At 39.9% G+C, this 21,773-nt stretch overlaps 1 protein-coding gene across 2 annotated transcripts in view; it reads left to right on the top strand.

Annotated features, from left to right (window-relative positions):
* The window catches only part of LOC122548766 (piezo-type mechanosensitive ion channel component 2), a 782,240-nt gene that overhangs the window by 329,300 nt on the left and 431,167 nt on the right, over window positions 1-21,773 (top strand). For both annotated transcript variants that reach the window (XM_087986703.1, XM_087986702.1), the window contains exon 4: window positions 17,361-17,403. In XM_087986703.1, coding sequence (XP_087842829.1) covers window positions 17,361-17,403 — 43 coding nt within the window. The remainder of the gene's footprint in view (window positions 1-17,360; window positions 17,404-21,773) is intronic.

Below are 21,773 nucleotides of genomic sequence, written 5' to 3'. Positions count from 1 at the left end.
GAAATTAAGCGAATTTCTGCCATATACAAAAAAGAATGGCATTTGCATCAGTCATGGCTGATGCACTGTCATTTGTGATGGAAACCAGTTTTTTGACTGGAATGTTTTTCTCAAACATATATTTTTTGGATTCATTGTGGGTGGTGATGGACTTAATTTTATGTAACAAAGCTGGGCAAGTGATTGAAGTATTAGTGGGGAAATATTTTGCAGACTGCGATCAAAAGCCCATTATCAAAATTGTTATAGAAAAGATCACAGAATCCCTACAGTGTGGAATCAAGCCATTTGGCCCAACAAGTCTGCACTGACCGTCCAAAGAGTAACCCACCCAGACCCATTCCCCTACCCTATTATCCCCTGACTAATACACCTAACCTACACAATTTAGCATGCCCAATTCACCTGACCTACACATCTTTGGATTGTGGGAGGAACACGGAGCACCCGGAAGGAACCCACACAGACGCAGGGAGAACATGAAATCTCCACACAGACAGTTGCCTGAGGCGTGAATCAAACCTGGCTCCCTAGCACTGTGAGGTAGCAGTGCTAGCCACTGAGTCACCATGCCACTCCATGGACCATACTAGAAAAAAATCAATGACAAAGAAAAGGACAAGAATGCGTCTGAAATCAAAGTTCTAAACTGGGAGATGGCTGATTTTAATAGGTCAGATATGATTTGATGAGAGTGGGCTGGGAGCATATGCTTTCAAGTAAATTTGTCTTAGAAGAGTGGGATGCAGTTAAGAAGAAAATATGGATAGTATAGGGCCAACATATTTCACAAAGGGTGAGACTACCAAATTCTATGAGCTCTGGATATTGAGGGATATGCAGCATCGGATTAAAATAAAAAGGGAGATTTTTGGCAGATACTGATAGGGCCAAACAACAAAATCCCAAGAGGAATATAGAATGTGCAAAAGGGAACTTGAAAAGGACATTAAGATAATTGAAAAGGGACATGAATGAATTTTGGTAGGTAAAATAAAAGAAAGTCCTAAGTTATTTAAAAGAATAATGGGGATAAAGTATGGCAGATTCACGGCCACAGTGGTAATATGTGTGCAGAGCCAAAAGAAGTAGACGGAGTTCTAAATTAATACTTTGTGTCGGAGTTCACTTGTAAGATGGACAATATTGGTATATAAATCAGGGATAAAGTCAGTGATAAGTAGTGAGGAGGATATCTTTAAATTATAGGAAGATATAAAGGGTCGTCAGAAGGGCTGATCCATGGCAAATGGAATTCAATTGCATTAATTGTGAAGTGATGTACTTGGGCAGGAGAAACAAGACAGGGAATATACAATGAACAGATAGGACCCTGGAAAGCATTGAGTACCAGATGGACCTTGATGTGTATGTACCCCAGTCCCTGAAGGTAGCAGGACAGGTGAAAAAGGTGGTCTAAAAGCATCTGGTACACTGGCTTTTATTACTTGATGCATCAGACCAGGGAGGATAGACAGGAACTGTATAAAACATTCGTTAGGCTACTGCTAGAATATTGTGTGCAGTTCTGGAATCCATATTGCAGGAGGGATGTGATAGCACTGGAGATGGTACAGAGATTTGCCAGGAAATTGCATGAGCTGGATTATTTCATTTGTGAACAGAGATGGGACACACTGGTGTTGGTTTCCTTACAGCAGAGGAAATTGAGAGGGGATAATTGAAACGTATAAAATTATGAGGAGCATACACATGCCAGACAGGAAGAAACCTTTCAGTTTAATGATGGGATAAATGACAAGGGAGCATAGATTTAATGTAAGGTGTAAAAGATTTAGGAGAGATGAGAAAAAAACAATTTCACTCAAAGGCGGTAGGAATCTAGAACTCACTGCCTGTAAGGGTGACAAAGGTAGGAACTGTCATGACATTTAATAAGAATTTAGATGCACACTTGTGATGCAAAGGCACACTAGAATATTAACCAAATAGTGGAAAGTTAGATTTAAATAGCTAGGGTTTTTTTACCAACATGAGTGCTGCTGACCACCATGATTCAATTCCTTGACCAATGTGCCCTACTTCATCCCTCATTATTGTCATTTCTTGTTATTTGTTTAAGAGGCTAAAGGATGAGAAGATCCTCTTTAGTTGTCATGTCCTGAACAGCCACATGCAAAAAAGCTGGGCTGTGTTAGTCATGCCGGTGGTTCATTGAAATGCAGTGAGAAGCATTCTCAGTCCTTCAAAATTTGCTGTACATACTGAAAGATGTTTTTGGAGAAAGACTCTACTTGTCTTGCTACTATGGAAGCACCAAGTGACATGTTTAGGATTGCCATAATTATTTCTTCTTTGTTCTTAAAGGTTCAAAATAAGGAGTCAGCAGCCATAGTCATTTTTTTCTTTAATTAATTTGCCATCTCTGAATGATTTATTCTGTTTTTCTAAAAAATAGCAAACACAAAATGATGCTTCAATATGGAGGCTAGCTTTTACAGTTGATTTAGAAAAAATGATTGTTGAGCTTTTAAAATGACCTTCAGCTCGTTAACTTTCTTTGTCTGAATCATGCTGTTAAAGCGACAGCTCTCCTTGAGTTTACTGTGCATCATTGTGTGATGTCTTTCCAAATTCCCTGTTTTAATATTTGATTTGGTGAGGTAATGGCCTTGTGGCACTAGTCATAGAGTTATAATGCCACCATGTCAGAGTTATAATGCCACCAGTTTGAATCCCACCATGTCAGATAGTGGAATTTGAATTCAATAATAATCTGGAATGAAGGATTTAATGATGATAATGAAGACATTGTCAATTGTTGGAAAAAAACCCAGTTCATTAATGTACTATAGGGAGGGAATTTGCTTCCCTTAACTGGCCTAGTTTACATGACTCCACACCACAATAATGTGGTTGATTCTCAACTGCTCTCTGGGCAATGAAGATTGGGCAGTAAATGCAGGTCCAGTCAGTTATGCCCACACCCCAAGAATGAAAACAAAATTTGGTGATGTACAAAGCAAATGCTCTTTTCTTTTACGGTTATGAACTGTCATGTGAAAGTTGTACATTTTTGGTTTCCTTTTATATGGTCCAGGTACATCACTTAACATAATTACTTTACTTTGAAGTTCATGATGTCAATTTGCCTCTGGTCACAATGCAGGTGTCTTCTGGATCTGCCCCTCTGAACAGCAGAATGTTGCTGGCTACCTTCATGTGTGGAAGCACAGGAGGTCATGATGCCTACTATCAAGTCTACAATCATGATTTGTTTCTGTGAACATTTGTTTGTTTTAAGTTGCTGAAATACTTGATGTGGGACATGACAACATTCCCAAAAATGTTTCTTTATCCTGCAAGGACCAGTTAGATAAGTCACTGAAAAAAAACTGCAAGGTCTGCAGAAGACAGACAGGAGAACAGGGTAGGTGCGCTGCTTTTGCTGATTCCTCAGTGACATTGTGGGCCAAATAGCCTCCTAGGATTCTAATCAGTTCCTAGTCCATTTCTTTTTCCTTTTTTTTGAATTGCCACCACAAAGCTTACTTTATCATGCAATAATAGTCTATTTGGAATGAGATGAAACATGGTGCAACAAGCTGGCAAAACCTGTTGACAGCTTGCACTTTATCTTTTATAGTCACATGGTTTATGGAAGCAGAAGTTCATGGGGCAGCATGGAAACACAGGCAGACATTGAAATTAATTGTCAGTGAACAGTGGCATCGACTGTCAGAAACTCTGTGATTGATCAGTCATAGAGTCATGGGGATATACTGCATGGAAACAGACTCTTCAGTCCAAATCGTCCATGCCAACCAGATAGCCTATCCAAATCTAGTCCCGATTTAGACGTACTGGTGTTGGACTGGGGTGTACAAAGTCAAAAATAACACACCAGGTTATAGTCCCATTTGCCAGCACTTAGCCCATATCCCTCTAAACCTTTCCTATTCATATACCCATCCAGATGCCTTTTAAATGCTGTAATTGTACCAGCCTCCACTGCTTCCTCTGGCAGCTCATTCCATACATACACCACCCTCTGTGTAAAAATATTGCCCCTTAAGTCCTTTGTATATCTTTCCCCTCTCACCCTAAACCTATGCCGTCCAGTTCTGGACTCCCCCACCCCAGGGAAAAGACTTTGTCTATTTATCCTATCCACGCCCCTCATGATTTTATAAACCTCTTTAAGGTCATCCCTGAACCTCCGAGCTACACGGAAAACACCTCCAGCCTATTCAGCCTTTCCCTATAGCTCAAATCCTCCAACGCTGTCAACATCCTTGTAAATCTTTTCAGAACTCTTTCAAATTTCACAACATCCTTCTGATAGATCATAAAACGATCACAATATATTTGCTGGAGACCATCATGCGAAAGTAATAGTTCTACTGCCTCAACAATGTACCTTACTTTATCAGAAAACCACAAACTACTCCTGAACAAGCCACTCTTATCGTTCCTCTGAGTTACAATGTCAAATAAGGAGATAATTCTTGCTGTGAATTCACTCATTCTTGTAAGTGTTCAGTGCTCAGATTCTACGGAGTCATATTGTGGTGTATTCTTACAGCCAAGAGCTAGATTTGAAAAAAGATCCCAAAAGTAACAACCTATCACTTCTCACTATGTTTCTGGACAATATAGAAGCGAAACAACTTTATCATCTCTGACAAATGAGTTTTCCAAAATATGGGCTGGATCTTCATTTTAGAGTCAGACAGGAGGGGACAGGAAAATTAATAACTTATTGTGCCCACCTTGTGGAAAAAATTCCTGCAAAATTGTGATTTTTCTTCTGGGATTGTAAGAATTACCAACTCCATAATCTGAATTGACTTTGCAACTGGGGCTCTGAGTGCCAAGACAATCTGTTTTAATGGCTTTCCTTGCAGACTGAGACTTTGTTTCTGTGTGTAATGAAAGCAATAGAACAGAAAACAGTCCTCACCCTACACCTTTCAGACCCCATCACCTCCCATGTCCCATCCATGCCAGCCTAGCTGCTTCATATCCTCATGGTCCTTCATATTCTACATTTTAATTTATACTTCTCATGGTCCTTCATGTCTTCCATACGAATATTTGCCTTTGCAACCATCCCAAATGTCCTCTCATAACCTTCATGCTAACTTATAGTTTTTCCACACTGATTAAGTTGATACAAATGCGGCACCAAACTAACCAAACCTATATTACCAATGGCATCAAAAGGTTAATTCATATTTTTCATAAAAACAAATCTGTATTTACTACAGACACATAAGTGTCAAACTGCCAGTAACGCATTAAATCAACAGCAAAAACTCTTTATCTCTTTAACTCTGTATCTCTTTATCTTATATAAACAAATGTTATACAATTGATAAGTAGATCTAAGAGAAAGAAACTGTCAATCAAGAAATGTTTCCCCCTTGGATGGAGCTCTTTCAATAGATTAATGGATGACTGGACTTTGTTATGAATTCTTGGCTGAGGATGAGAGGACCTAGTATCTTCTAAAACAACTGTGACAAAGTCTGAGAGAACTGAGCTGGGCCATCTAAGCAGTCTATGTAAGAACTCCTGTACCTTTTTGGCCACCTAATCACTACTGCCAGGATTGGCGTCTGTCTCCCATGCAAGTATCATATAGTTCAGGGCATCTTTTATGAAGGTGACATTGAAAAATTTCTCAATCCGAGCTATTCACCTTTGTAGCAGAATCCTGTGATATTTTATTTGTTTTAATGAAGAACCATTGTCATATTTGGTAGTGTTGTATTCTTGTTTTCATGTAAATTAAATATTTGCTGTAGGTTTACAGTTCTTTCTGTAGGAACTAACCCAAGAAGCAACTGTAATATGGTTCAAAACAGTTTCCATCACCTGCCTTCATTTGTTTTTCATCATAGGAGGTTAGCTTTGCTGCCTGAGCCAATGCCTGGTTGCCTTTGAGAAGGTGATGGTGAACTGTTGTGTTGAACTGCTATAATCCATTTAGTTTAGGTAAATCCACATTGCCTTTAGGAAGAGAGTTCCAGGATTTTTACCCAGTTACAGTGAATGAATAGTAATATATTTAGAAGTCAGGATGTTGAGTGACTTGGAGGGGAGCTTCAAGGTCATGGTATTTCCATGTATCTGGTGTCCTGCCCTTTAGGTGGTTGTGATAGTCAGGTTGAATGTTGCTATTTAAGGAGCCTTGGTAGATTTCAGCAGTGCTTTGGTAGTACTCACTGCTGTTACTGAATGTCATTGGAGGACGCACTACATGTTTGTAGATGTGATGCCACGCAAGTGGGCTGCTTTGTCCCAGATGATGTCAAGCTTCTTGAATGTTTTTGCAGCTATGCTCATCTCAGCAAATGAGTATTTTACCAAGACTATGCTCCTGAGTCATGCTTTGTATATAGTAGATAGGCACTGGGGAGTCAACAGGTCAGTTACTCACTGTAGGATTCCGAGCCTCTGACTTGCTCTTGTAGCACAGCATCAGTATGGCAAGTCCAGGTTAGTTTCTGGTCAACAGTAATCTCTGGGACATTGATAGTAGGTGAAGTCAGTGATGGTAACACCATTGAATGTCAAGGGGTGATGGTTGCATTCTGTTTTGTTGGAAATGGTCATTGTTTGGTACTTGCATAGTGTGAATGTTACCTGCCACTTCATAGCCCGAACTTGGATATTGTCCAAGTCTTGCTGCATTTAGACATGCACTGCTTCAGTATCTGAAGAGTCACAAATGGTGCTGAACATTGTGCAATCATCAGCAAACATCCTACTTCTGTGAGGTATTGCATTTTGGTAATACAGGCAAGGACAGGACTTATATAATTAATGATAGGGCCCTGGGTCGTGTTGTAGGACAGACAGACTGAGGGGTTCAGATGCATAATTCCTTGAAATTTGTGTCACAGGTAGACAGGGTGGTTAAGAAGGCATTTAACATGCTTGCCTTTATTGCTCAGACCTTTGGGTATAGGAGTTTGCATGTCATATTGAGGTTGTATGGGATACTGTGTGCAGTTCTGGTTGCCCTGATATAATAAGGATATTATTAAAGTTGAGAGGGTTCCAAGAAGATTTATCAGGATGTCACCTGGAATAGAGGGTTTGATATATAAAAATAGACTGGAAAGCTGGAACTTTTTTCACTGGAATGTTGAAGGTTGAGAGATGGCCTTCTAGAGATTTATGAAATCATGAGGGGGATAGATAAGATGAATGCCAAGCTTCTTCCTTTTTGCATAGAGAGTGGTTCACGTGTTGAATGAACTTCCAGAGAAAGTGATGGATGCAGGTACTGTTACCATATTTAAAAGACATTTGCATAAGTTCATGAATAGAACGGTTGGGAGGGCTATGGGCCAAACATAGGCAGGTGGGATTAGTTTAGTTTCGGAACATGGTCAATGTGGACCCGAAGAGTCTGTTTCCATGCTTTATGACTCTATGACTCGATAACCTGATTTTCCAAGTCCACCTGCATACTGAAGTCCCCCATGATTATTGTCATAGTGCCTTTCTTACATGCTTTTACCGTCTCCTGATTCATTTTCTTCCCTATATCCTGACTACTGCTAGGAGGCCTGTATACAATTCCTGTCACGGTCCTTTTTCCTTTGCGCTTCCTCAATCCTTCCCACATAAATTCTATGCCTCCCAATTCCATACAACTTCTTGCTATTCATCTAATTTCTTACAAACAAGGCAACACCATCCCCTATGCCCATCTGCCTTTTGGTAGGGCAGGTATCCTTGGATACCAAGTTCCCAGCGCTGATCCCTTTGCAACCACATCTCTGTGGTACCCACAAGATCGTACCTGCCAATTTCATTCTGCGCTACAAGCATTCTTATTACTACATGCATTTACGTACAACACCTTCAGTCCTGCATTGACTGCCTCCCTTCTCATAGTTGTCGCCTATGCCTGAAGTTAAATTCCTGACCCTTTTCATATACTCTGGCCTATTACTTGTTCGAGAAACTTTAACCTCTACTGAGCCCTCTCCCTACTTTTTCCATATTTTTTCATGCAACTGAACCCATCCTCCCACCATTTTGGTTAAAGCCCTATCCACAGTTATGTGATTCACAAGACCATTGGACCCAACAAGATTCAGGTGGAGCTCATCTGATCGGAACAGCTCCTTTCATCCCCAGTTGCCTAAGTTGGGGCAGTTCAGCTTTGAAGAGAGACGACACATGCTGGGGTTGTTCTCCTTCAAGCAGATAAAGCTGAAGTGGAATCTGACTGTGCAAAATTCTGAGGGATATGAGTGGGGTTGATAGGGAGAAAGGAGAAAATGAGTACTGCAGATGCTGGAGATCAGAGCTGAAAATGTGTTGCTGGAAAAGCGCAGCAGTTCAGGCAGCACCCAAAGAGCAGGAGAATCGACGTTTCGGGCATGAGCCCTTCTTCAGGAAACTGATAGGGAGAAACACTATTTCCCCTCAGTAGAAAATGTTTTTCACTGCCTAAAAGATTGGTATAGGTAGGAATCCTCAAGATATTTAACAATATCTAAATAACACTTGAAATGCCATAGCATACAAGGCTATGAGCCAAGTGCTGGAAATTTGGGGATTTAAATAGATAGATATTTAATAACTTGCATGGACACATTAAGTCAAATGGCCTATTTCTGGCTGCAAAAACTTTGACTCTTTAACATCTTTTTAGGAAAAGAGTTCTAAAGACTCAGAACCTCATGTCTGGTTTAAATCAGTGACCCCTGATTTTTAACAGTGACACCTAGTTTTAGATTCTTCCACAAGCAGAAACATCATCTCCACATCTACCTTGTCAAGCCACCTCAGGATCTTGTATGTCTCATAAAGGTACCTGTTTCTTTCCTAAACTCCAATGGATACAAGGGTCATTTATCTAACCTTTCCTCATAAGATAACCCATTCATTCCAGATATTAGTCTAGTAATCTTATCTTTTTACCCATTTATGGGATACGTGAGTGTTCTTTGCTGGCCAGCCAGCATTTATTGCCTGACCCTAGTTGCCCTTAAGAAGATGGTGGTGAACTGCCTTCTTGAACAGCTGCAATCCACGTGCTGTGGGTTGACCACAATGCCGTTAGGGAGGGAGTTCTAGGATTCTGACTCAGTGACAATAAAGCAATGGCAATATATTTCCAAGTCAGGATGGTGAGTGGATTGATGGGAACTTCCAGGTGGCCATCTTTCCATGTATCTGCTGCCCTTGTACTTCTAGATAAAAGTAATTGGGGGTTTAGAAGGATCCAAGGATCTTTGGTGAATTTCTGCAGTACATAGTACACACTGCTGCTACTGAGTATTGGTGGTAGATCAAGCAGACTGCTTTTTCCTGGATGGTGCTGAGCTTCTTGAATGTTGTTGGAGCTGCTCGTTGAGCAAATGGGGAGTATTCCATTACATTCCTGACTTGTGCCTTGTGAATGATGAACGGGCTTTGGTAAAATGGATTATGCAACATCTATATTCTCAGGTCACATGCTATGATATAGTGATGACATCATTAGCATTTCTCTGAAAGGCATTCAGACATACTGATCGTGAAACATTAGTACACAACAGCCAGAAACAAGGTTGGCTATATACCTGTTTTACGTGACTTCTGCTGAAATCATGTCCTATGGGAGCTGTAAAATCTATCTCTTGGCTACTGGAAGAGCCAGACTTACTCATTAACATCTATGGATTTTATCTCCAATACAACTCAGTGATGTTAATCTGACTAGATTCGAAGTGCTCATTTTAAAAAACAGAGTTGACAAAACATAGCATGTGCAACTCATAATTGAGGACAAAAAAACATACAATGCTAACAGATGGCTAATATAAACACAAAGCGCTGCAGAAACTTAACAAGTCTGGCAGCATCTGTAGAGATAGAAACCGATTTAATGTTTTGATTCTAATATGACTCTAATTTGCTTCCTGTGTTGTAAAACAACACTTCTTTTGGTTGCTTGTTAATTGCTTGTGCGTGGAAACCATTCATTATTCTATAGTTTGTTTAGGACATTTATTTCAGTGCTTGAATAGCCCATCCTGTTTTCTCTAGTCATCAGTATAATGATAAGGTGATGATGATAATCATAGTAGTGACAGTTTCTTTCACTGTTCCATAGAATTACTATTTTCTTTGATATAATGCCAGTACTTTATATTTTGCAATCTGCACTCTCTAATATTTATAAATATTTATGCATGCACAAAAAATTCACAATAGGAGGAATCTATGTGTTGAAAAGACATGATCATGTTAGAGTATTGTTCAAAGCTTTAGTACAAAATAATAATTTCGTTTTGAGCCTGGCCAGCTTTTATTATCCATTCCTAATTGCCCAGAGGGCATTTAAGAGTCGTCCATATTACTGTGGGTCTAGAGTAACATGTAGGTCAGATCAGGTAGGTATGGCAATTTATTTCCCCTAAAGGGCATTAGTGAACTAGATAAGTTTTTCTCCAGCATTAAACAATAGTTTCATGGTCATCATTAGAGTCTCAATGATGGGCTGGCAACAATAGAGGTGTTGGAAGGGATCATGAGAACATCCAATACTCATGCTAACAAAACTGATTTTAAGAAAAGGTAAATTACTAAATTGTAATCATGCGATCACATTATATAATGGTCAATTGTAATTTTAATTAATGCATAATTGTCCCACCTGCTGAATGCAGTGAGCTGAGATTGAAAGAGAAAATGATACATGTATGTCAGCCCCTAAATAGAGACACTCAAATTATAATGAAGAGGTTCTATCTGAAACTGAACCTGTTGTTTTGCTTTCAAATTTTGATGGTTTTACTGGCTTGGGCCACGTCTTATACAGTTAATAGCAGAGCCCTGGGGAGTACTGCCGAACAAAAAGACCTAGGGGTGCAAATACATAATTTCTTGAAAGTGGTATCACAGGCAAACAGAGCAGTAAAGAAGACATTTGGCATACTTGCCTACATCAGTCAAATCATGTTACAGCTATAGAAGCCATTGGGAAGGCCACACTTGAAGTACTGTGTACAATTTTGAGTTATAAGAAGAGGTTGGATATGCTGGGACTTTTTTCCCTAGAGCATAGGAGGCTGAGGGGTGACCTTAGAGACGTTTGTAAAATAATGCGGGACATGGTTAAGGTGAATAGCCAAGGTCTTTTACCAAGGGTAGGGGAGTCCAAAACTAGAGGGTATGGATAACTAGAGGGCATAGGTTTGAAGTGAGAGACGAAATATTTAAAAGGGACCTGAAGGGCCAGCCTTTCTTTATACCTCAAAACTTCCATATATAGCAACACTATGGTAAATCTCTTCTGAACCCTCTCCAGCTTAAAAATATCATTCCTACAACTGAGCAACTGACGTGGTAGAAGCTCTGGTATGATTACAACATTTAAAAGACATTTGGACACTACATGAATAGGAAAGCTTCAGAGGAAAATGACCTAAATGCAAGAAAATGGGATTAGTTCATTTTAAGAAACATGGTTGGCATAGGTGAGTTGGGCTGAAGGGCCAGTTTCTGTGCTGTATGACTCTATGACTCTATAATTGTTCCAATTTTTGTCTTTATATGAGCAGTTTGGCTGAGGTTACAATTGGCTGTGGAAAGCCACAGCACTTGAATTTTAATAAATGGTAACTAAGATTAACCAAAGTTGAACTTGTGCAGGTACTTAGGAAGTGGAAAATGCTTGGTGGGTCTTTTGTAGTGTAGTCCTGGTGTTCCTACCTCTGAGCCAGGAGTCCCAGGTTCAAGTCTTACATGGCGAAAGGGAGTACTGCAGGTGCTGGAGTTATCAGAATCAAGAGTGTGGTGCTGGAATAGCACAGCAGGTCAGGCAGCATCAGAGAACCAGGCAAAAGTCCTTCATCAGAAATGAGGCTGTGAGCTTTGGGGGCTGGAGAGATAAATGGGAGGGTGGGTGATGCTGGGAGGAAGGTAGTTGAGAATGCAATAGGTGGATAGAGGTGGGGGTAGAGGTGATAGGTTGGAGGGGAAGGTGGAGTGGATAGGTGGGAAGGAAGATGTGCAGATGGGACAGGTCATGAGGATGGTGCTGAGCTGAAAGGTTGGAATTGGGGTAAAGTGAGGGCAGGGAAATGAGGAAACTGGTGAAATCTACATTGATGCCATGGGGTTGGAGGGTCCCGAGGTGGAAGATGTGGGGTTCTTCCTCCAGGTGTCGGGTGGTAATGGAGTGGCAATGGAGGAGGTCCAGGACCTGCATGTCCTCGGCAGAGTGAGAGGGGGAGGGCAGAGTGAGAGGGGGAGTTGAAGTGTTCAGCCACGGGGGGGGTGGGTGGGTGGGGGGGGTTTGATTGGTGCGTGTGTCCCGGAGATGTTCTCTGAAGCGCTGTGCGAGTAGGCGTCCTGTCTCCCCAATATAGAGGAGACCGCATCGGGAGCAACAGATATAGTCAATAACGTGTCGTACGTGCTCCAGTGGTGTGTAATATCTCTCAATAGGTTGATTGGAAAATAACTAAGTGAAAAATGCAAAGATTCAATGGGAAATTATTTTTAACATTACAAGAAACTTGAAGTTTTGAAAGACAGGAAACTCTTCATTATGACAGTACTGGATTTCCGAAAAGTCCTTGGCAAATTTGTTGATAAAAAGTCCTTACCCAAGCTTCACTACTATGGAATTAGGGCAACTTTATTAAAATGGATTTGGCATGTCTGCATCAGCAGAAGATAAAATGCGGTGTGTATTGGAGGGAATTCTTTCCTTTTCTGGAGACATATTCTCTGGAGTGCCACAGGGTGCTCTGTTGGGACCATTACTCCTCTTGATGTACAAAAACAATTCTCCCAACAAACTTAAAAAATGTATGACTAGTTACAGATGACTGTGTGGTTTCACATCAAGATAAAATCATATCATCCAAGGCAAGATTATCTTCTGGATTTGCAAAAACAGTGGGACTAAAGGGAGATGGCGTTCAATATTTAAAAATGCTGCATCATGCCCATTACTATCAAAAATGATGCACCAGTAGAATAGAACTAACACGTAGCCTTAAGCCTCATAATCAAATTTTACATTGGGCAGATGTAGAGCTGTACCTGGAGTTCATCTTAAATACAATCTCCAGTGAAAATGCTGTATTCAGTGATTAATACTCAAAGCAAACAGGGCTTTTAGATGTCTAAGGAGAAATGTTTGGTATTGCAATGAAAGTATCAGAAGTCACATGTTTCGGCTAGATTCGCTAAAACAAAAAGTCCCCTTTTTCATAATTTAAAGTTGGTTTTTGTTATTTTACCTGATGCCAGCCTATAATTTATCAAACTTGTTGAATTCACATGCACATGGCTGAATTTTCTAAAGTACTTAACAACGAGGGTAATGGCAAAGCAGTTGGTAAAATATGGTCAGAATAGTTTCTTGATGTTGAAAAAGAGAGTTTGATTTTTATGCATAATATTTCAACAGCTTGATGAAAATCTCAATAATAAAGTGAAGTGCTTCCTTCTCTCCCTTCAGAACATCTTTGTTGCTCCCGGTTTATGCTTAGATGATGATGAGTTGTTCCTTTTTAGAATTGTGTAAGGGTGTCCTCAGACTAAAGGCCACATATCTTTGAACAAATTATCTGTAGGTTTAGTTTGTTCCATATCTCCTACAATTACAGTTTAGCAAGTTTCATGATATAGTTTGCTGCTTCACATATGCCTTATTGTTGGAAAATGTTTACAATTCTTTCTTGCATGACAAAATCATGTTTCTTAGTTTATAGTTACAGAGTGGTTAATTTAAAAGTCATGTTCTGTTCTGTTACATAATTTTGATCACTACAATTTGATTTCACTGGGGTGGTTACAGCTAGGATTTTGTATCCATTTAAATGAAGACTTCTATGTGCAGGTGTGTTGTTACAGATCATCAATCACAAAGTACCTTTGCAAGCACTTTTAAAGATTAGTAAGGAATGCAGTTCCCATATTAACCTGTTTCTAATTTACTGACATCTCGCAGAGACCAGTGATTCCCAAATGGGTTATTGTCAGTATCTTGCGAATCTTCTTGCTAGTTTCTGTCAGCTCTGGAATCAAAGCCAAGTGTCTCTCAAAATTTATTTGTTTTTGTGCTATTTCACTCTGTCCAGCTCAGATATAACATAGGCATCAATTGTGCTTAGCCATCTCTGAGTGTGGAGGACATGTGGTGCATTGAATATTTGAAGGAAGTAACCATTCAAAATATTTGCGATTTATTTTCATCCTCACTTCTACATCAATTTTTGTATTTTATGGTCCCCTTTCTTCCTCTAATAGCTTTTATATCACTCTCTACCAGAAAACTGTTCAATTTAACTCCTTTTGCTATGCTTTAATTCTTAAGTTCCTCTTTACTGAGCTAGTGTCCATCCTTCAAAATAATAATCATCTCTACTGCTTGTTTCTTTCTGTCTTATATTCTTCCTACTCATAATCGTGTCCTTTCTTCTTGTAGGATCAATGCCTTCTTAGAATAACATGACCAAAAGTGTAAACTTATTACGTGGTGGGACTGTACCTAAATGCTACTTCATCAATGAATCCAAATGTCCTGTTTATCCAGAAAATGTTGAGATTTAGCAAAATTTTATGCCATCAGAGCAACAATAGCATAACTTTTATTTATATAATCTCTTTAGCATAATAACGTGTGCTTGACAAGAGCATTAAAATAAAGTATGTTGCTCAGCCATATAAGGAGATAGTAAGTCAGATGAGCACAAGGCTTGTCAAAGAAGTGCATCTTGAAGCAGGAAAGTAAGGCAAAGGGACTGACACTGTTTGGAGGGAATTTCAGAGTATTGGGCATCTGAGCATCTGAAGCCACATATACCAATAGCAGAGGGATTAAAATTATGGATGCTCAAGATACTAAAATTAGAGGAGAGCAGGTATCTTGGAAAGTTGTGGGCTGGAGGATGTTACAGAGATATTCAGTGGCAAAACTATAGAGGGAGTTGAAAACAAGAATGAGAATGTGGGTAAGTACGTACAAGAATGTGATCTTGTGTAAGGTATCAGCAGCAAACCATTGTAGGACCTCAAGAGTACAATGTGGGAGTCCATCACATTGAATGTTGGAATAAGTAGTCAAGTTTATTACAGACAGCAAAGGCATGAGTGAAGGTTTCATAGCCAGTAAGAAGGGACAGTGATATTGAATTAGTTGGCCTTAGTAATGGCACAAATGTGATGTTTATAGCTCATCTTGGGGTTAACTGTAAGACCAGCATTGTGAACAGACTGGTTTATCTGAGACTGTTGCCAGAATGAGAGAGGGAGATTATATAGTGAGGCAATGAATAGAATGGAATATCTTTTATTATCATGTGTAATCAAGTAGAGAAGTACTGTAGTATAGTGAAATCTTAGGTACAAAGTACCTAGGTACAAATCTCAGATACAAAAGAGGAACAAAAAATAAAAGTAATTGCATTACTTTACAGTGATTTACAGCATAAGTTAGAAATGTGATATTGTTAAAAAGAAAGACATTACAGTCAGATAATCAAGTTACAAATAAGCATTACATTGCAGTAGCTCAGGCAGGGACTTCCACATGTGATCTGACTGACCGCACCAAACTCCAGCTTTATAGCTCATCTTGGGGTTAACTGTAAGACCAGCATTGTGAACAGACTGGTTTATCTGAGACTGTTGCCAGAATGAGAGAGGGAGATTATATAGTGAGGCAATGAATAGAATGGAATATCTTTTATTATCATGTGTAATCAAGTAGAGAAGTACTGTAGTATAGTGAAATCTTAGGTACAAAGTACCTAGGTACAAATCTCAGATACAAAAGAGGAACAAAAAATAAAAGTAATTGCATTACTTTACAGTGATTTACAGCATAAGTTAGAAATGTGATATTGTTAAAAAGAAAGACATTACAGTCAGATAATCAAGTTACAAATAAGCATTACATTGCAGTAGCTCAGGCAGGGACTTCCACATGTGATCTGACTGACCGCACCAAACTCCAGTCTAACAACCTGTCCTCACTCCAATCCAAGCCTCCAGTCTGCTCCGTGCTGGCTCTCAGCTGCTACAAGGTAGGTTTTCTTGGGACTCGCTTCCCTCTGCTGGCTGCTGCTCTGGGACTCACTTTCCCATGCGGACCGCTGCTCCAGGACTTGCCTCTCCCCACCGGCCTCACGCCACTACTCCTGGACTCACTTACCCAAGCCAGACTCAGCTCCAGAACTTGCTTTCCCGCTCTGGAACTAGCTTCCCCCCTCCGGAATTCACTTTCCCATGCTGGCTTCTCTTCTGGGACTTGCTTACCTGCACCAGTGTCTGCCCCATCAACTCACCTCTGGGATTCGCCAGCAGCAGCCTTGAGTTTGGAGTCACCTCCTCCAATCCTCTCCAGATAAGTTTAAGTCAAAAGTTGAAAAAAAACTCAGAAAAGGAGAAAAAAAGAGAAAAAAAGAAAAAGAACAGACAGAGCAGAGGAGCTCTGGCTGGAATGTCTTACTCTGCTACCATCAGAAGTGGGGACTGAAAACAGTTTCAGTCTTCCAAATGTTTAAATGAAGGGAATTTCTACCGACCTGTGCTTGGAGGGAAACTTACATCTGGTTTGTTTCCAAAAATCTACTGCCCTGTTTCTTCTAGATGCTAGTGGTCATGAATTTAAAGGGTGATGTCTCAGGAGCCTTGGTAAGCCTGTGTTGCACTCTATATCTTCTGAGTGTCAGTGGGGTGTGAATGTTTGTGGATATGGTATTGAACGAGTGGGTCGCTTTGTTGTGGATGGTGTCAAATTTCTTGCATATTTATGGAGCTGTGGCCATCCAGGCAATTGGGGAATATTCCATTATATTCCTGATTTGAGCCTTGTAATGGTGAACAGGTTTTGGGGAGTCAAGAGGTGGGTTACTTGCTGCAGGATTCTTGGCCTCTGACTTTCTCTTGTAACCACAGTATTAATGTGGCAAATCCAGTTCAGTTTCCGGTCAATGGAAACCCCTAGCATGTTGATAGTGATGGATTCAGTGGTGGTAATGTCATCGAAAGTTAAGGGACTATGGTTAGATTGTCTGTTATTGGAAACGGTCATTGTCTGGCGCTTATGTGTCACAAATATGACTTGTCAAATTTAGATGTTATTCATGTCTTCCAGTGAACATGAATTGCTTTATTATCAGAGGAGTTTCAAATGATGTTGAACATTGTGCAAACACCCGTGAACACCCCCATTTCTGATCTTACAATGGAGGGAAAGTGTTTGGTAAACTAGTTGATGATGATTGGGCCTAGGATAATTGAATCTAGGATCAATTGGAAATTTGTGAATTACTATTTATACTTTGTATGTATCCGTTCAAGTCTTTGAATTCTACTAAGCAATGACTATCGTAATTAATTAATTCATGCTTCACTTTTTCTAGGCACAGATTGGGAAAAGAGCTTCCGGCAGATAGGATTTGAAAGGTGAGTTATTTTTTTTTATAGACAGGATTCTTTATGGATAAAACAAAATTGCAATCCTACTTATTTTATGAGGTTTGATGTAATGAAATAGTCTGTTTGATGTAGAATAATATGCACTTGATAATTAATTCCCTGGTAATCATCTGCAGGTTGCACCCTGTGTGCAAAATAGTATTGGCTTTTTCTATGCAGCCTTAAACATCTTCTTGTTCATTATCACAAAACAAAGTGGATATTTCAGGTGTTGTTTCATTTAGCAGCAAGTGAAAGAGCTTCATTTCAGAGTCAGTTACAATTTGTAATTAATCTATAATGAATGACAGCAGCCTTCAAGACTGTCTGCTAAATTGGATGTTACAATTGCTGACAGATATGCTGAATTTATGGTATTGTCTCTGTACACATCAAATTTTAAGATTTTTTTCCAGGGCCCTTGCTTAACCACAATCCAATCGTGTGTAGTTTCAGTGCCAAAACTAAACGGTGGCTCAGTGTTTAGCACTGCTGCTTCACAGTGCCAGGGACGCGTTGAGGGTTTCTTTCCACCCTCAGGCGACTGTATTGAGTTTGCACATTCTCCCCATGTCTGCGTGGATTTCCACCACGTGCTCTGGTTTCCTCCCACAGTCCAAACATGTTAAGACTAGGTAAATTGTCAATGGTAAATTGTCCATAATATGTAAGGATGTGTAGGTTAGATAGATTAGCCATGAGAAATACAGGATAGGACAGGGGGGAGCGCAGGTGCGGTTGGGATGCTCTTCAGAATATCAATGTGGACTCGATAGGCTAAATGGCCTGCTTTCACACTGTCAGGATTCTATAATAAGCAGAAGGTGTGGATTGTTTGATTTCCAAACTAGCCATCATTTCGTTACATAGAATTGAGTTTTGATCTGATTGCATTACCTTGGGTCATCCATGTCGCCTAAAAAAAACTAATTTTTTTATACTACTTTATACCACTACTTTTACAGTAATTTTCCAGAATCTTGTAGAGGCATATATTTTCATGAAAAGATATTGATTTCAATTCCTAGTTTTAGGTAGGGGCTTTAAATAATCTATTAAGGCCCCACTATATGATTCTGCAAAAGCTGCTTTTGGAATAAATTGAGCATTGAGGTTGCTCCACTACCTGACATATATGGCATATCTGGCAATAATTGGTGACATATTTATGTCACAGGTAGACAGGGTGGTGAAGAAGGATTTCTACATGCTATAAATCCAACAATTTTTGGAAAATTACAATGATGCATCCATTATCTTTGTAGCTACTTCTTTTAGAATCCTAGGATGCAAGCTATCAGCCCTAAAGGGACTATCTGTCTCTCGTCCCAATGGTTTGTCTCATACCATTTCTTCAGTTATGGGGATTGGACTTTGCAGTGTTCTATGGTGCAGATTCCTCAGAACTCTCATGTCTATTTCCTCTCTAGGCTGCAGTAACAAATCTGGCCATCAGAAAATCTAGACCATTATAAATTCAGCTTATTTTCAAAGTAAGTTACAAGCACCCTTAACACCTAAGATATGACCAGGAACTAAACATCTATTGCTTCACTCTCAAGTACGAAGATACTTAACACTATATAAAAAGGCAAGTCTCCACGAGATAATTAAGACAAAGAGCAGAAACAATTCCTGTTGGCCTTCTGGAAGTGAGGATTAAAGGTGATGACTTCTCACATCCAATGAATTTTCTGACAATGAAATCAAATTTTGGACAGCTGGAGAATGTTAGTAAAGGGATGACAAAGGCAAACATTGAAAGACTGCATGGAGGATCTGCAACAATTTTTCATTCCTGTCTGACACATAAATGCCATGGGAAAGGTGGCCTGATCATGTCTAACAAGGGAAATTAGGGCTAATATTAGATACAGTGAAGGAGCACATAAATTGACCAAAAATACTAGTAGACCTGAGGATCGACAGCAGTTCAGATTTCAGCAAAGGAGGATTAAATTAGTGCTGGGTCCACATTATTTATCATACATGCAGGCGATTTGAATGAGAATTTAGGAGGTATGGTTAGTAAATTTGTGGAGTTTAATTTAGATAAATGCAAGTTATTGCATTTTGATAGGTCAAATCAGACCAGGACTTAGACAGTCAATGGTAGAGCCCTGGGGAGTGTTATAGAACAAAGGCATCTAGGAATACAGGTTCAGAGCTCCTTGAAAGTGGAGTCACGGGTAGACAGGGTGGTGAAGATGACTTTCAGCATGCTTGACTTCATCAGTCAGAACACTGAGTATGGGAGTTGGGACATCTTGTTGCAGTTGTACAAGATGTTGATAAAGCCACATTTGGAGTACTGCATACAGATCTGGTTGCTGTACTACAGAAAGAATATTGTTAAACTAGCAAGAGCATAGAAAAGACTTGCTGGGTTGCTACCTGGTCTGGACAGTTTGAGCTTTAAGGAGAGACTTAATAGGCTGTGACTTTTTTCCCTGAAGGATAAGAGACTATGGAGTGACCTTATAAAATCTATAAAATCAAGAGAGGCATAGATAAGATTGATAGCCAACAGCTTTTCCCCATGGTAGGGGAGTCTAAACCTAGAGGGGATAGATGTAAAAGGAGAGATATGAAAGAATCCAGAGGGACAATTTTTTCATGCAGAGAGTGGTAGAGGAAGACAATTTTGTCATTTAAGAAACATTTGGACAGGTACATCGATGGGATAGGCATGGAGGGATATGGACCAAATGTAGGCAAATGGGACAAGATTTATTGTGAAAATTGAATGCATGGATAAGTTGCACCGAAGGGCCTGTTTCCAAGCTGTAAACCCTCATGAATCAATGACAGCTGTAAACTGATGGTAGATGTCTAATTCTGATTGCAACCTGAATTCTGTTCTTCAGGAAATGGTCATAGATCATCTCACCAGGTTTAACAAAGTGTCCTGTGATCAGTTTTTGATGAAAAAAAACAAGAATGTTATTGCAGAAAATGTGTTACGTTCGTTCACTGGTAACAAACTCCTGCTAGGGACTATTTTGGAAATTGCTATAAAATGAAAAAATAAATGAAAGTCAGGACCAATATAATAAAGTAATATAAGTAAGCCAAACTAGGGTAAGGGAAGGAGAGTAAAATTAACGTAAGTGAAGTCAGTTTAAGACTAAGACTAAGGTATAGTAGGGAACTCTGTCACAGGTGTTACATGACCTGTAGTATGTGGAAAATCTGAAGCACTGCTGACAGTCTGCATGAACACATCTGCACGAAGTGCCAATGTTTTGATCAGCTTGAGCATTTGCTGACGGACAACAGTGCATGTTTGAGGCTAGGAATTACATGGATAGTCATGGACACGCTGCAGTTGAAGCAAGTGCAGTCAAAAGGAAATGGGATGACCGTCAGTCAGAAGAAGAGTGGCAGACAAATAGGAAAGCCCCAAGCACACCTCACTCAAGCAGATTTTCCATGTAGAGTGATGGTTCATCTAGAGAGTGCAGTCAGAGATGAGCTGCACAAGAGAAGAGCAGGAAAAAATGAAGAACAATAATGATAGGTAATTCAATATTGAGGAGTACAGACAGGCATCTCTGCAGCCATAGAAGTGATACCAACATGATTTTGGGGTCAGGATTAAGGATGTCACGAGCGTCTGCAGTGTATTCTGAAGTCGGAGGAAAGCACTCAGAGATTGTGGTTGACATTGGGGCCAAGAACATAGGTAAAAAGAGGGATGAGAACAAAGAACAAAGAAAATGTACAGCCCAGGAACAGGCCCTTCAGCCCTCCAAGCCTGAGGTCCTGCATCAAGAATATAGGGATCCAGGTAGCATCTAGGATTTAATCTAGGATCTAGATTGAAAAACTAGGACCTCAAAGGTTGTAATCTCTTGATTACTTCTGGTGCCATGTCCTAGTCAGTATAGAAATAGGTGGATAGAACAGATGAAAACAGGTGTGACTGAAGATTTGAGCACAAGAGAGGGCTTTAGGCACCTGGATTATTGGGTTCATTTCTGGTGAAGGTGAGACTGCTGTGATGTGAATTCTTCTGCAAGTAGGTGCTTCAGTCTGATGGGTTACACCTGAACCATAATAGGGCCAACCTCCTTGCAGAGACGTTTCCTACTCTGGTTGGTGTAGGTTTAAAATAATTTGGTGGGGAGGTGGGATATATAGGGGAGGGGGCTGATGCTCAGATGTGTAAAGAAGAAGAACCAAGTCAGTCTAGAAGGCAGTGCGAATTAGCCAAGACACAAGGAAACACAATAATGCTGGTTAGCACTTATTTTAATGAAATAGTTTTGCAAATAAGACAGATGAGTGGAGAGTGCTGATTAACACGTGGGGATGTAATATCATGATTATCATGGAATCGCAGATGAGGGAGGGAT

Source organism: Chiloscyllium plagiosum, unplaced genomic scaffold (genome assembly GCF_037043375.1).
Source record: "Chiloscyllium plagiosum isolate Xiang-an unplaced genomic scaffold, Cpla_swu_hap1 HiC_scaffold_4, whole genome shotgun sequence".
Classification (NCBI taxonomy): Eukaryota; Metazoa; Chordata; class Chondrichthyes; order Orectolobiformes; family Hemiscylliidae; genus Chiloscyllium; species Chiloscyllium plagiosum.
This window is presented reverse-complemented; position numbering and strand designations above follow the sequence as displayed.